The sequence below is a fragment of the Poeciliopsis prolifica genome, unplaced genomic scaffold (assembly GCF_027474105.1).
Source record: "Poeciliopsis prolifica strain line A6 unplaced genomic scaffold, Auburn_PproV2 SCAFFOLD022, whole genome shotgun sequence".
NCBI lineage: Eukaryota > Metazoa > Chordata > Actinopteri > Cyprinodontiformes > Poeciliidae > Poeciliopsis > Poeciliopsis prolifica.
Genome location: NW_026562397.1, coordinates 5,544,342 through 5,558,173, shown reverse-complemented (window position 1 = coordinate 5,558,173; position 13,832 = coordinate 5,544,342). Strand labels below are relative to the sequence as shown.

At 40.3% G+C, this 13,832-nt stretch overlaps 2 protein-coding genes across 2 annotated transcripts; one reads left to right on the top strand and one right to left on the bottom strand.

Moving 5' to 3' along the window:
- Positions 1-24: 24 nt before the first annotated feature.
- Positions 25-7,014, bottom strand: acad8 (acyl-CoA dehydrogenase family, member 8). The gene is made up of 11 exons (XM_055045638.1): positions 6,891-7,014; positions 6,295-6,395; positions 5,656-5,825; positions 5,405-5,514; positions 5,192-5,268; positions 4,410-4,547; positions 4,194-4,329; positions 3,448-3,545; positions 3,183-3,335; positions 2,033-2,135; positions 25-1,953 (listed from the first exon to the last, which is right to left on the bottom strand). The coding sequence occupies exons 1-11, from the start codon at positions 7,006-7,008 to the stop codon at positions 1,898-1,900; spliced, it is 1,260 nt and encodes a 419-aa protein (XP_054901613.1). The 5' UTR covers positions 7,009-7,014; the 3' UTR covers positions 25-1,897.
- Positions 7,015-7,888: 874 nt separating this feature from the next.
- On the top strand, positions 7,889-11,553 carry thyn1 (thymocyte nuclear protein 1). Its single transcript, XM_055045642.1, has 9 exons — positions 7,889-7,955; positions 8,417-8,534; positions 8,745-8,911; positions 9,027-9,095; positions 9,189-9,281; positions 9,922-10,017; positions 10,107-10,257; positions 10,340-11,173; positions 11,304-11,553. The coding sequence occupies exons 2-8, from the start codon at positions 8,486-8,488 to the stop codon at positions 10,384-10,386; spliced, it is 672 nt and encodes a 223-aa protein (XP_054901617.1). The 5' UTR covers positions 7,889-7,955; positions 8,417-8,485; the 3' UTR covers positions 10,387-11,173; positions 11,304-11,553.
- Positions 11,554-13,832: the final 2,279 nt, after the last annotated feature.

The following is a 13,832-nucleotide window of genomic DNA, read 5'->3' as shown; positions in this document are numbered from 1 at the left end:
AAGGTGTGAATCAGGCACAATATATTTGTTTTGAGGACGATTAGACATTTTATTATGGAGTGCAAACCCAACCTTTCAGCTGAACACAGACTACAAATCTGGATAAAAACACACTCAAAATGCTCTTACAATGACAGACGGGACATGGAAGGCCACTTGGAACAAAAATGTGTTATTGACACCACTGTTTGACTCTTTACAAACCAACAATTTAAAGACATCTGATTTTATAAAGTCATTTCCAGAAGCATCAAATTTACATTTTTTTCAGTAACTAGTGAATGTAACTTTGCATTCTAAGCTTATAAACTGTGACAGTAATGTCTTCAAACCTTCATCCCTCAGTATAATTAACCATAAACTTCTATCTGCTATTTGGGATCTTTGTAGTTTGTTTTTTTCAGCCCAAACCTCACATTATAAAAAAAATAAAATAAGCATCAAGTCATGATTTTCAGCATGTGAGGAAATATTTACCAACTTCTAAAGTCCTTTTGTTTTGGCGGATTTGTCAAACGTTTTGTATACTCCTTTTAATATCAGAGACATCTTGCAATTGTGTAATGAGAGACAAACCCCTCCAAACCAACCACGTGATTAAGTCGTTTCTGCCTTGTGTCAAATCAACAGTGGTCCGCTGCGTTTTGGAAATCTGAGTTCAATTTCATTTTCAACACTCGGGCATGAGAACTGCCAGAAACTCTCTGACGACATGAAGTCGGCCACAAAAGAATGCCAAATAGCATTCTCCAATCTGAAGAAGTTCTATCACAAAGGAAATCACCCATCAGTCTTTAAAGAGTTACAACACAAGTAGTGAGCCGTCTCGTCCGCAAATGGAGGACGAAACAGAAGAGTGTCCAGCATGTTTGGGATTTGGTGGATCCCAAGACTTTTTGGAAAATGGAGTCTTCGATGAAGTGATGAGACAGAAGTGGACGTTTTTGTAAAGTGTATGTACATCTGATCCAAAAAGATGAAAACGTACAACACCTAGAAAATAATAATTTAACGTGTTTCTCTTAAACATGTTTCTATTGAGTGTTCCAAGAGGTAAAGATGGGCTGTTTGTATGTAATGGAGATATTACAGTAACTTTAGCCCTTGAGTACAGAAAAAAATATAAATCCCTTATGCTGCAAAATTAAAGTCTTAGTCAGTACTTTTGTTTAGTTTTTAAGGGCAAATAATGTCTCTGCAACGTCTTTCTTATTGCAATTTGTTTCAAGTGAAGAATTTGTTAACTTTAATTTTGAAAAAAGGACCAGTTCCAGTACTGGTGGATTTTTCTACTTCTATCTTGTTGTAAATTAAATAATCTCCCACTTGTTCTTATCCATTTTAAGGGATTGTTGATTTAGGAGAAGCTCTTAAACCTTGAAGAAAAGTTACTTGTAAGTTAGTTTTGATTATTTTAAATTGTTCAAAGATATTTGCAAGACAAAACTACTTTGTGTTTTTGCAGTGTAAGAGGAGTGTTCTGGGAGTGAAAGCTTGACCATAAACTATCATTATATCTGTCTGTTACTTTACAAAATCTGAGCAGGAGACTAGGTTCTTTTATTTTAACTTGGGCAGATAAATGAGAAAAACATTTATGTGGCCAATATTTCAGTTTTAATGAGCTATGATTGTAGACTTTTAAACCTGTGCAGTTCCTGATAAGGTGCTGCACTTTGCACTAGAGGATAATCTTGATTCCTACTCTAAGAGCCCTGTCACAGCTCCTAACTCAGCAAATAATCTCATGCTTTACCTCAAAAATAACATCTCATTTACACCAACCTCTCTGAGAATTTCTGTCAAAACTGGAAGAAGTGTGAACAGGACCGGCCACGCTGCCGCAATAAATCAAAACTACGCGGTCCGCCGTTCGTCTGGAGGGGGAACAGATTTATCACGATTCTGTGAGTAGGTTTCGAGAAATGATCATCCTCATCACCTCGTTGGTTCCTGCGGGAGACAATGAAAGATGTTAGCCCCACACATCAAGCGGAGATCTGCTGGAGCCGAAGGGAGAACAGGAACCCACCCTCGAGAATCTGATGGACTCGGATGTCGCGCACAAACTGCTGCACTGCGTAATCTTTTAGGTAACCGTAGCCACCGTGCATCTGGAGAGCCTGGTTGCAGACCTGCGGAGTAAGAAGACGTGAGAACAGCGTGGAGGAAACTTTTTTTGGATGCGTTTCCAAACTAAACCGGTGGGACAATCCCGGTGGTGAATGATGACCAATCGGTGACATTTCATCCGTTGATGGGAGAGTTTTGGAGTAAGAGGTTTACCGACACCAGGAGGGGATTCAGAATCCACTTCTGATATTAAAATGTGCTTTTTGTCTGTTGTCCCACAAAAGCAGTTTAACTCAAATAAGTGGAGTTTGTGTTTGTTGCGTGGGGCTTTTTTTTTTCCTTTAAAAAAAAAAAAAGGTCCTACTGACCCAGATGTAGAAAGGTTTGAAAAAAAGTAGGTTAGCAAAAAACCCAGCATTACCATTTTCTAGTGAGTTTCCACTCAAAAGTTTCTGTCAGCATTTAGTTATTTTACCATCATTTTTTTTTTAAACTGAGATTTTAGGAGATAAGCACAAAACTTGTAGATGATTAAACATGTCACTATAAGCAATTAATCAAACTGATTATAAATTCAAATGAGCTCATTGATTTCCATTGTAATAATAAATATTTTTGGAAGGAAAATATTGTTCAGAGAGACATAAGAATTCATTTGATTTATTCTTTCCATTGCGCGTGGTTTTTATTTGTCGTTTTTGGTTGCCTTGTTTTACTTTTGTTTAAATATCCAAAATAAAGTGTTACGTTAAAGTTTAGTGAGAAAACTTGCATTATTATGCCAATATCGATGTTTTTACCTGAAAATGGTCTCAAAACGACAATATTATTATTATTTATTTTGTCACAATTACAGGAACAATTTATCACCCAGCAAAATTGATCATCATGGCATTTATTATTTTTCTAATGAAAATCCCACCATGGAACCCTTTATCTTGGATACCTGGAAATAAAATCAGCAAACAGTCGGTCTTTGTGCAATTTGATCTCGATATAAAACCAGCTGCTCTGTGAATAAAGAGAAAATCACCCCAAAGACAGCATTCCAACATTAAAACATGGTGGTGGCAGCACCATACTGTGGGAATTATTTCAGTCCGACTCACGTCGAAGCACTCGTCCGTGACGAAAAGCTTGGCCATGGAGCAGAGCGAAACGGCGTCGGCTCGGTTCTCCTGTAGCGCCGTGGCGGCCTCGCGCACCAGCAGGCGAGACGCCACCAGCTTGGTGGCCATTTCTGCCAGTTTGAACTGCAGAAACTAGACGAGCGGCGTAGAAACAGACACGTAAAAAAAAAAATAAAAAAAAAAACAACAAAAGTTGCATTTTACTGTTATTTTCGGGGCTCCTCCGAAAACCGAAGCTGCTTACTTGGTTGTTGGCGAGCGTTTCGCCAAACTGCTTCCGCACCAGCAGGTGATCCCTCGCAAGCAGCACGGAGGCGTGCGCTGCTCCCAGAGAACAGGAAGCTGAAGAGGGAGAACACAAAGTAAAAATAAATCAACAAAATAAAAAAACAGCTTCACTGACTAAAGATTTTTTTCCGCTAATCCTGAATTTTCTTCCTTTTTTTCACATCTACAAAATCAAGTACATGCTAATCTGGAGGAAACAAGCCATTACTCATGCTTTCGACACCTCAGGACTTCTCTACAATATGCACATTATTGATGCAAAAACCTGCCTGCATTATCCTTCTTCTGAGCTGACGAGGAGACACTTTATCTATACCAGCATCAGAGCTGCAGATACATTCAGAATGTCACAATGTTGCTTTGTTTTTAAATTAAAAGAAAAAAACCCCAAAAGCTCTTAATGTGCAGGCCTGTCACATGAGCACATTTCAAATGACAGCTGTTGTGAATTGAAGCTACATGACTAAACTGAATTAAACGTGATGAGGGTTTTTCCTTTAAATGCACTAAAAATAATTGAACAAAATAGTTGCATTTATTTTAATTTTTTCTGTTTCAGCAGATATATGCACACTGACAAATTCTGACTCTACGTTCTGATCGTTGTGTGGAATTTCACACAGTATTCCACTTTTTCCTCTTTCTTTTTCTTTTTTGAGCTGAACATTTGGATATCCTAAACTGGTGTGACTTCCTCCTCACCGATATTAATCCTGCCTCCATTCAGGCCCTTCATTGCGATGTTGAAGCCTTGTCCTTCCTCGCCCAGCCGGTTGGTCGCAGGGATGACACAGTCCTCGAATATCACGGCCCTGGTTGGCTGAGAGTTCCAGCCTACCTGGAGAGACAGGCTGGATCAAACCTGCCATCTAGCGGCTGACTGGGGCACTGCAACATCAAGACCAACAGCCTCTGTACCTTCTTCTCCTTCTTGCCGAAACTGAGGCCTGGTGTTCCTTTTTCCACCACCAAACATGAGATTCCTTTCGGCCCCTTGCCTCCCGTTCTGCACATCACAACATACACGTCGGTGTCTCCTCCCCCACTGATAAACGCCTGAGAGAGAGAGAGACAGAGAGACAAGTTTCAGTCGCACCAAAGTTTCAGTCGCACCAAAGCCTTACAAACAACAAAAATCACTTTGCAAGGCTGCTTTGATCTGAGCTTTTACTTTCACGCTGATATTTTACCACGTTACAACCACAACTTAAAATCCTAGCAGAATTAGTTGATGTGACAGACGAGTACAAAGGAGCAAATAATCACAAAGTTTAAAGGTGACACGAGGCAAATATGTCGGCCTGTCGTAGTAAATTTGCTGGACTATAAATTGTCCCAGGAATTATTGCGATAAACTATAATATTGTTGTTTCGACACTGTTTTCACCCAATTTGTTAACAATGGCATAATAATGCAAGTTTGCCCTCTGGAAGACCAATAAACTTTAATTTTGTACATAGAACCGAAAGATATATTATAATACCCAAAATAAAACACAACAACAACCAAAAACAATAAATAAAAAGGAAACAAAAACCCCATGCAACCAATAAAGGATCATAGTTTATCCTATTTATCATTTTCCTTAAACATCTAAGTTACTCATTACTCTTTTGGGATGGCCTATTACATAAAATCCTAATAAAATACATTTAAGTCTGTGGGTGTGATGTGACAAATTGCTGAAAACGTTTCTCACCTTGGAGCCATTTAAGACATAATGGTCCCCTTTCCGCTGAGCGGATGTGAGGAGTGAAGCGGCGTCACTGCCACTGCCTGAAATAAAACGTCTCAGTTTTATTCTCCAAGATCCTGAACGTGCAACTCAACGATTCAGGGTTCGTTCACAAACTTCATCCACACAATTCCTCTAATATCTTTGTCATTCTGGACGTGGTGGGTGGAGGCTGACCTGGTTCAGTCAGACAGTAGGATGCAAACTTTTCCATGGAGCAGAGGTCAGGACAGAACCTCTCCCTCTGCTCGTCATTCCCAAAGGTGTCAATCATCCAGGCACACATGCTGCAAGATAAGCAAGTTCATCCATACAAGTTTAAACGACTGAATTTTACTTTTTTCTTTTTTTTGCATAAATAAATCTAAATCTATAGAGCATTTAACTAGTTACAAAACAATAATGTCACATATTTGACACAGCCATACTTGTGGATGCTAATGTAAGCTGTGGTGCTAACACATCCAGTGGACAGGGCCTCAAAAATGATGGACGTGTCCAGACGAGACAGGCCTGACCCCCCGACCTCCGGCCGAGTGTAGATGCCTCCGAACCCTAACTGGGCCGCTTTCCGCATCGTTTCCACTGGGAAGACTTCCTGCGGGTCGGGGGAGGGAGGGGCATGGGGAGAGCAGTTTACAGAACAGAAACACTTTCAGCAGGCAGATGCTGTGATATTTTATCAAGCTGAAAACAGATTCAGGAATGCAACTTATTACCAATTTACTTGCTTATATATATATATATATATATATATATATATATATATATATATATATATATATATATATATATATAAAACAATTGTCTATGCAACAGTTGAAATGGTTTTAATTGGCAGTAAATTTGAACTGCTCTTTTGTCATAGTAGAATGATTATGCAACACACCACATGTACTAACAATATTTACTACTAACCTAATTTAAATATAGCCTTTATTATATCTTAAATGGGCTTGAACTCATTTAAGTAATTTGGTTCACACATAACAGATTTCACCAGACAGAGCATGGCAGCTTTCCAGGTGGTGAAGCACCTGAACACCGAGGAAAACACTGCTACGCACCTTTTGGTCCCACTCCGCCATGTGTGGAGCCATTTCATTGGCTGCAAAGTCAAAGGCCACTTTCTGAAACTCCTTCTGCTCGTCTGTGAGTCCATATGAAGCTGTCCACGGAGAGACACGGGGCGCAGAAACAATGTCAGCTGTTCAGTTATTTTACAATGCAATGCTAGTTCGGTTTACGTATTTTAAGACGTATATTAAAACTTTTCATCAGCACCGTTGTGGTTTTCTATAGCTTTGTAAATAAGACCTGACTTCACGTGAGTTTGTTGAACTCCATAGGCCAAATTAGACAAGTGATGTTTTAAATTTGTTGGTCCTCAAGAGGGGGAGCGGCTTTAAACAGGGGCGTGTTGCCTCTTCTGCTTCGCCACTGGAGGCCTTAGAGACTAAACTGACCAATGACAGCGGGCTGAGTGATGAGCGTGCGAAATGTATTCTCTTTTATTAAACTGGTTACTAAATATTGGCTTAAATGTTGGGAAGAAGTGGAGTGCAGTTAGCTTGTTAGCTAACATACTAGTGTTACAGATTTTATTACCCAAGAGCCACAGTATGAGTAAACTGTCACAGCTTTGCACTATTTGTAAACTTACGGTCAATACACGAAGCTATTCCTCGTTTCTGAGAGTTTCTGTTCAGCATCAAGCGGTGGTTCCGACAGAAGTTGCATCCAAGCCGGGTTATTCTTGACAGAGGTCCGAGGGCGGCCATGTTTATCTAAACGGTTACAACACTGGGTGCGCTCCTTGGCAGTCAGCCGGGGAATCAGCTGAGGTTACCGGATGACGGGGAGGAGTTTTCCTTTTAAATGAATGTCCAAGCTTTGTTCTAGAACTTGGACATGAAACATTTCTCGAGCAAACTTTCTTGTTTGATTTCTAATCACGTTCAGCTTCCTTTCGTGTCATGCTCTCGCTGATTTGAATGGAGGAAACTACTCCTCCTTTTCGACTCCAGCTGCTTCCCCGAGTAACATTTCGAGCGCATGCATCTCTATGGTTGGGCTGCTGGGTAATGTAGTTTTTCTTAAGTCCGACTACTGTTTCCTGTACTTTAACTGACGAATACGCATTGTAAATAATAATAATTATTATTATTAATAATAATAAATAAATAAAAAGTCGGAAATAAAAGCAAACAAATTTTGTCCCAGAGCGGTTAAACACAGACGACATGATTATGTTGCATTTGATGTACCTCGGAAAGTTGGCTCTCCAAATCAACTTTCCGAGTGGAATGTAGTTATTCTAATTTTTTTTAGCTGTCAGTAGTGATTTGATGGCTGACGATAGTGTGCCTAATTTCGACAATAGTAAAAGGAATAAGGTATACTGGCCAGTTTTGCCAAGTGGCAAAAGGGAAAATAAAAAACATACAACCGAATCTTATTCATAGAAAATCACCAAACTTTGCGCAAACACTGCACAAAACACAGACGGCATTCAAATATGTGTCATTGAGTCACACAAAGTGTAGTATTTAGCTCACTATAATAGGTAATACAAGCAAGGCGTAAGAAAGAACAAGTTTAAAAACCCGTTTTTTGCTTGACACTGAATGCAACATTAGCCAAATAGCTAGCGTCAGAAAACACGTTTTGTTGACGTCACGCGTTGTGGGCTTTTCGCGGGATTCGAAGGCCTGTGTGACTCAGGAAGGTATGACATTAGGCTCTACATGATCCACACATCACGCTGGGTTTTATTTATTTATTTTCATTAACCTGACGCATGTCATTAGGAGCACACGGTTCTCAATTTACGGCGTGGGTCGCGAAGTTTCACGCGCATTACGGAAACACTTTATTTCTTATGATTCAAAAACGGGAAAATAAACATCTCTTTCTTTTGTTAATCCCACAACTAAAATGTCAGCTGTTTTGGTTTGCAGCTTCTAAACATTTTTTTAAATAAGTCTGCAAATTTTATACAGCTTTAACTTATAAGATTAATATTTTAAGCAGAGCACACTGTAAAAAAAAACAACAACAAAAAAACAGTGTTTAATATAAAAAGTTTTTTTTTTATTTTTATTTTTTTGTAATCAAATAAATACCCGTCACTTTATATTTACCTGGACGCTAAAATATGTTTGATCAAAATCTAAATGTCTCAAGCAGGGGATAAAAGCAGTGAATAAAAGCACAGAGTCCCAAGATTCTGCAGGGGGTCTTTGCAGACTGTGAAGGATGCCCCCAAAGAAAAAGCCCAGAGTGAGTAAAGTGTCTGCAAATTCAGGTAAGCATTTCAATTCCCGCAGGATAAAACTTTTTATTAAATGTTATATGCATGTTTTGTTTTATATATATATATATATATATATATATATTATATATATATATATATATATATGTAAATGACAAAGCTTTAGTTGCTTAAACCCATTAGTCAACATATATTTGTCAAAGACTTTTAAATACTCTTATTGCTTTCTTATTTCCTAATGAGCAATTGAAGGCAAAGAGAAAACCCCTGCAGCCGGCGGAAAGAGAAAAGCTGCAGCTCCTGATGCAAAAGCCGGGAAGGTTCCTGAACCTTCCGTCTCTCCCGTTTTCACCCGCTGGCTCATGAAGTCTGAGCCTGAGAGCCGCTTTGAAAACGGCGTCGACGTGAAGGTACAGAAAGCGGGATCGCCTTCTTCAGCAACGACAGGAATTAATGGTCCTCATCTGAGCGTTTCACAACCGCCTGTCTGTCCTTTTCTTTTCTTTTTCTTTTTTTTTTTTCCAGTTTGGCATCGAGGACCTGAAGGCTCTGCCCCATAAGACCGGCTGCTGGGACGGCGTCCGCAACTATCAGGTGTGTCGAGTTGTTGATTTAATTCCACTTTTATTTTGAAAAAAAAAACAACAAAAAAACTCCATGAGGAAAAGAGGAAATCTGTGTCTTCAGGCTCGCAACTTCATGAGGCAGATGAAAGTGGGGCAGCAGGCCTTCTTTTACCACAGCAACTGCAAGGATCCGGGGATCGCAGGGATTATGATAGTGAGTCAGTCATCTCCTGGTCAAGCATTAATAAAAACAAAAGTATTCAGACTCCTGGAACAGTTCTGTGATTTTTTTTTTTTTTGCCCTTTCTGTAATTACAGAATTTTATGTATTTTATTAAGACCAGCACAGAGTAGTGCACAATTATGAATGGAATCTAAAGTTACGCGTGGTTTTGAGAGTCTTTTACAAATATAAACCTGAAAAGCACCAATAGTGGAGTGTCGGCGCACATGTACATTTATTTATGGAAGTCGAATCCCTTACAATGTCTGAAATCCACTAAAGAAATGTTAGTTGTCCTTAAATTGTGATGTGTTGGGACTATTTCATCTCATATTTGTAGGATTTTCCTCCCAGGACTTTTCTTTAAGGTAAAACGTTGACATCTTGACTCACTTGAGTTACGGGTAACTCAAGGTTACCCGTAACACTCTGCTAGTACTTGCTAGATATTGTAGCTAGCGAGGTAGCTACCTTGCGAGCTCTTTTCTAGCTAGTCGTTAGGAACCAGCATACGAATCCCATGCATCATTTTTTTCCTCCACAATTAAGGTGTATGATCACGCTGGTATGACGTAGGAAGCCTCCTGGGAGGTACTGTAGGTTTGATGCTCAGCTCTGTTTCCTGGATCAGATCGTGAAGGAAGCCTACGTGGACCACACTCAGTTTGACGAGAAAGACGTTCACTACGATGCGAGCAGCACGCCGGACAACCCCAAGTGGAGCATGGTGAGTCGGGAGCACGATCCGTTCGGCGGTTTGGTCATTGGCAAAGATCCCCCTTCGGAGCTGAGCTTTTGGGTTCCCGGTTTCTTCAGGTGGACGTTCAGTTTCAGAGAATGATGAAGCGTTTTGTTCCTCTGAGGGAGTTGAAGGAACTCCACCTCCAGCACCGTGCCAACGGAGGACCTCTGAGGGACGTGGCTCTGTTCACCAGGGCCCGGCTCTCCGTTCAGCCTCTCACTCCAGGTGTGTGAGAACCAATCACTGTGTTTTCATGTCGCAGTCCCAAACTGGTTCTAATTGTTTTTTTTCCCTTTTTGATCCGTAGAGGAGTTTGACTTCATTTTGAGTCTGGAGGACAAAGAGCCGCTGTGAAGACCGGGTTCATGACGCCGTGAAGCCGTTCACTGTTTAGAATAATAAATCAGTTTGTTTGGACCAAAGATTTCTTCTGGGACCTTGCTTTAGCAGGAATACATTAAACTGTTGCATGCACGAAGGATGCATTCACAACATATGGACAACATGACACCACACGCGCAAGATCTGCTCGATGACTACCTTTGGTTTTTATCTGTCGAGTTCCCAATGCAACGCGCTAAATCTTAAATGTAAAAAAAGAGGACGCAGTGCTTTGCTACTAATTGTGAACACTATGACAGACAGATAAGGTCCAAGAGTATCACATTTTCCAGGGCGAGAAAAGTTTTAATAAAAAAATAGTGAGGTCAGCTGTGCTAGCTTGACTTTGACAATCTCAGCATGTAGATGTGCTGTGGAATTTGGTGTGTACCGAGTGCACATATTTGGAATTAAATTACTGAAATATATATATTTTTTACTGACATTCTACTGACTGACTTAGTGTTGCATCACACAGCATGATCGGTCAAATATTGTGCCTTGACGCTGACCAGGCAGGAACATTAGACGTGTGACCTTCCTCTGAACACAAATTGGAATTTTGTTACCCAACCGATACAAGAGTCACTTCATGTTGTTCATGAGGAGAAAATGAAAATTGTGCACAATGCCGATCTAAATTATGCGTCTCATGTTTGCATGACAGGAAGTGATGATGAAAAATGCAGCAACGACTTCATCGAGTTGAACGCGATTACATCAGGGAAGACGACTCGTCTTTTTTCTTTTCTTTCTTTTGGTGAGTTATGCATTTTTAAAGAGAGAAAACAGACATCTGTGGAATTCATTGTTGTTCTTTTATATTAAGAAAATGTGAAACACTTATTCGGCCTTTATCTTAGCAAAGAGATGCATTTCTGTTTTCTCAGGCAGAGACACTATGCATTATAATGTTGAAGAAGAGACGGATTTTCCTCCTTGGATCTGCAACCCACCTGGGTGCGAACATTTGCCGATAGGAATTCCTCAAAAAGAGTTAGCAATTGTTACCACTGTTGCCTCACAGAAAAAGGTCATACCCAGAGACCACACTGCAGTTTTCTTCTCGATTGAGGGACATTGTTTTCGAAAGAGGCTGAATGCCGGCTTTTATTTTAGAGGCAGCACTTTTCTTTTAAACCTGAGCTGGTGTACATTTTAATAAAATTCTGTTTTTAACTGGGGGATCAGTAAGGGAGCGAAAGAGAGCCGCCGTTCATCTTTCTGTCGCGTGGCAATATCTGATCTCGTTTGAAAGAATGCCTGTTCTTGGGCACATCTGCTCCTCATCAGGCTTGGCACAGTTCACAACAAGACGATTCGAAGCGGAGCCAAGTCTCTCTGGTGAGATGTTCTGCCGGAGCACAGCTCCTCCTCTACATTATCCAGCAGCCCCTTTTGTCTCCCTGCATTAAGATTTAATGACCTGAATGTCAGCGTGCAGATCAGCAGCAATACCAGCTGACGCCATGTTAACGGCGACACGCCATTGCGCCGATTGCGGTTCGTCCGAAAATCCTTCCCCAATCTGTTCAAGAGAAACACGAGGCGCCTTCATCCGTCTACATGCAGCGGCCGCAAGGCCTTGGGCCTGACAAGCGGGACGCATGAATATTCTATACCCTGGGTACGAGGTGTCATTTTCACTAACCCGTTTGCAAAGACATTTAACCAGTTGAACTAGTTGTAGTACTCTGCTGCACAAGCTCAAAAGGGCAAAAGAAGCTGAGTTTGCCAACTAGTGCAACTTTTATCTGCCAGCTCACCAACAGCGTCAAAGGCCTGCTGCATGACAATTACCACACGATGCAACATGACAATTACCGCAAGTCTAGTGAGATCGTTGGCATTCAGTGCCTTAACATAACTATCCATCCATTCGTTGTCTTTTGCTGTTTGTCCTTGTCGGGTCTGAGGTCTAACTTCAGCTTTCAATGGGTGCAAAGTGGGGAACATGTGAGCTGGAACATTTTACTAGTCTTTGATTAACGTGCTTGACAAGTAGATTAACGTGCTTGACAAGTAGACCCTAAAATCCACTGATTTGGTGGATGAGCTTCTTAGTTTAATCACTTTATTAAAGCCGTCGAACAAAATAAGCCCAACTAGTTAACTAGTGAAGATTTAGGAACCTGCTTACATTGTCAACTTATACTAAAATGTCTACGTTGTTATTTTTTAAGTTTTAACTGGTACGCCTTGCTGGCGCAGGGCTGGACTTCCTTTCTCCTTGAAAGGCGAGTGACAATCACAGCAGAATTACAATTTTTGAAACTCTGCGACCATCCAGTCTTCCATGAATAACCACACCAAGTTCAGAGTCACTTAAAACCAATTTCCCTTTTTTGATGATCCCTACTTAAGCAGGTCAATGGGCGTCACTAGTAAGTAGGCAGTGAGCATAATTCATCACAAAGCCTATAAGCTGGACACCAATCCACTAGTTAGCAAAGTGTTAAGCGTCTAAACTGGTACAGAAGTGGTAGTAGAAATGTAAAACTAGTGGAATGCAGTTGGAAACCAGAAAGCGATGCCCATCAGTGGTATTTTTACAACCCGAAACTAATGTTTGTGTTGTCTGAAGCTTTCAGAATTGTGGCACATTAATAAATCCACTCAATTATGGACAAACACACAAGCGTTTTCCATTTGGCATCAATTTATTGGACGCTTGGGAATGAGGAGTAATTGATAAGCATTTTGCAAAAGATAGATAGTTCTACTGTAATTTTTCTCTTGTTAAAAGACTAAAATCATGTTAGAGGCAGGAAGATTTTCATTAGCTTAATACACATAGGCACAACTTTCAAGTCTCTAATGAGGAGGATACAGTTGACTCTGTACGGTCGGACCCTAATACAAACACTTCTCCAAAACACCACTGGAATGCTGAGGTAAAAGCACATGGACATGACAAGGTCAATCTGTAGCTCTGTGTCCGGGTTAAATCAACCTATACAAGCTGGAACAGGTTAACAGGTTTGACTGGTCTTATTTACACGTTTAAAAAAAAACAAAAACAAAAAAGTGGGATAATACTTCAAAGCTCTCGCCCAAACAGGACCAAGAGGTTCCAGTTTCCGATGCGTTTTGTGCAACAACAAAAAAAAAGGAAAATGTGTTCAACAAGATCAAGCAGTGCAAAGTCGATTCTTTTTTTTTTTTTCCTCCTTGTTAGACCTTATAGGAATTCATTCATTCAACGTGGAATGTCAGAGATTCACTTGGAAGAAAACTGGTATTTGACAAAGAAAAAGGGAAATCAATACATCCAAAAAGCATTAGAATGCAATGAAGAAAGTGTAAAAATGTAAGGAGTTTTACGTGATCTTACACAGCAGACACTGCGACAGGTGATTAGTTTGATTCCTGTACAGAAAATAATAAGCATGTGTGAGGAAGGAGCCTGAAGCCACCCT

Coding starts and splice junctions, on each gene's coding strand:
- acad8 (XM_055045638.1), bottom strand. CDS start 7,008: ATGGCCGCCCTCGGACCTCTGTCAAGAATAACCCGGCTTGGATGCAAC. Junction 6,396..6,890: donor AATAGCTTCGTGTATTGACC/GTAAGTTTACAA, acceptor CTCCGTGGACAG/CTTCATATGGACTCACAGAC. Junction 5,515..5,655: donor GCTTACATTAGCATCCACAA/GTATGGCTGTGT, acceptor CTTATCTTGCAG/CATGTGTGCCTGGATGATTG.
- thyn1 (XM_055045642.1), top strand. CDS start 8,486: ATGCCCCCAAAGAAAAAGCCCAGAGTGAGTAAAGTGTCTGCAAATTCA. Junction 9,096..9,188: donor ACGGCGTCCGCAACTATCAG/GTGTGTCGAGTT, acceptor CTGTGTCTTCAG/GCTCGCAACTTCATGAGGCA. Junction 10,018..10,106: donor ACAACCCCAAGTGGAGCATG/GTGAGTCGGGAG, acceptor CGGTTTCTTCAG/GTGGACGTTCAGTTTCAGAG.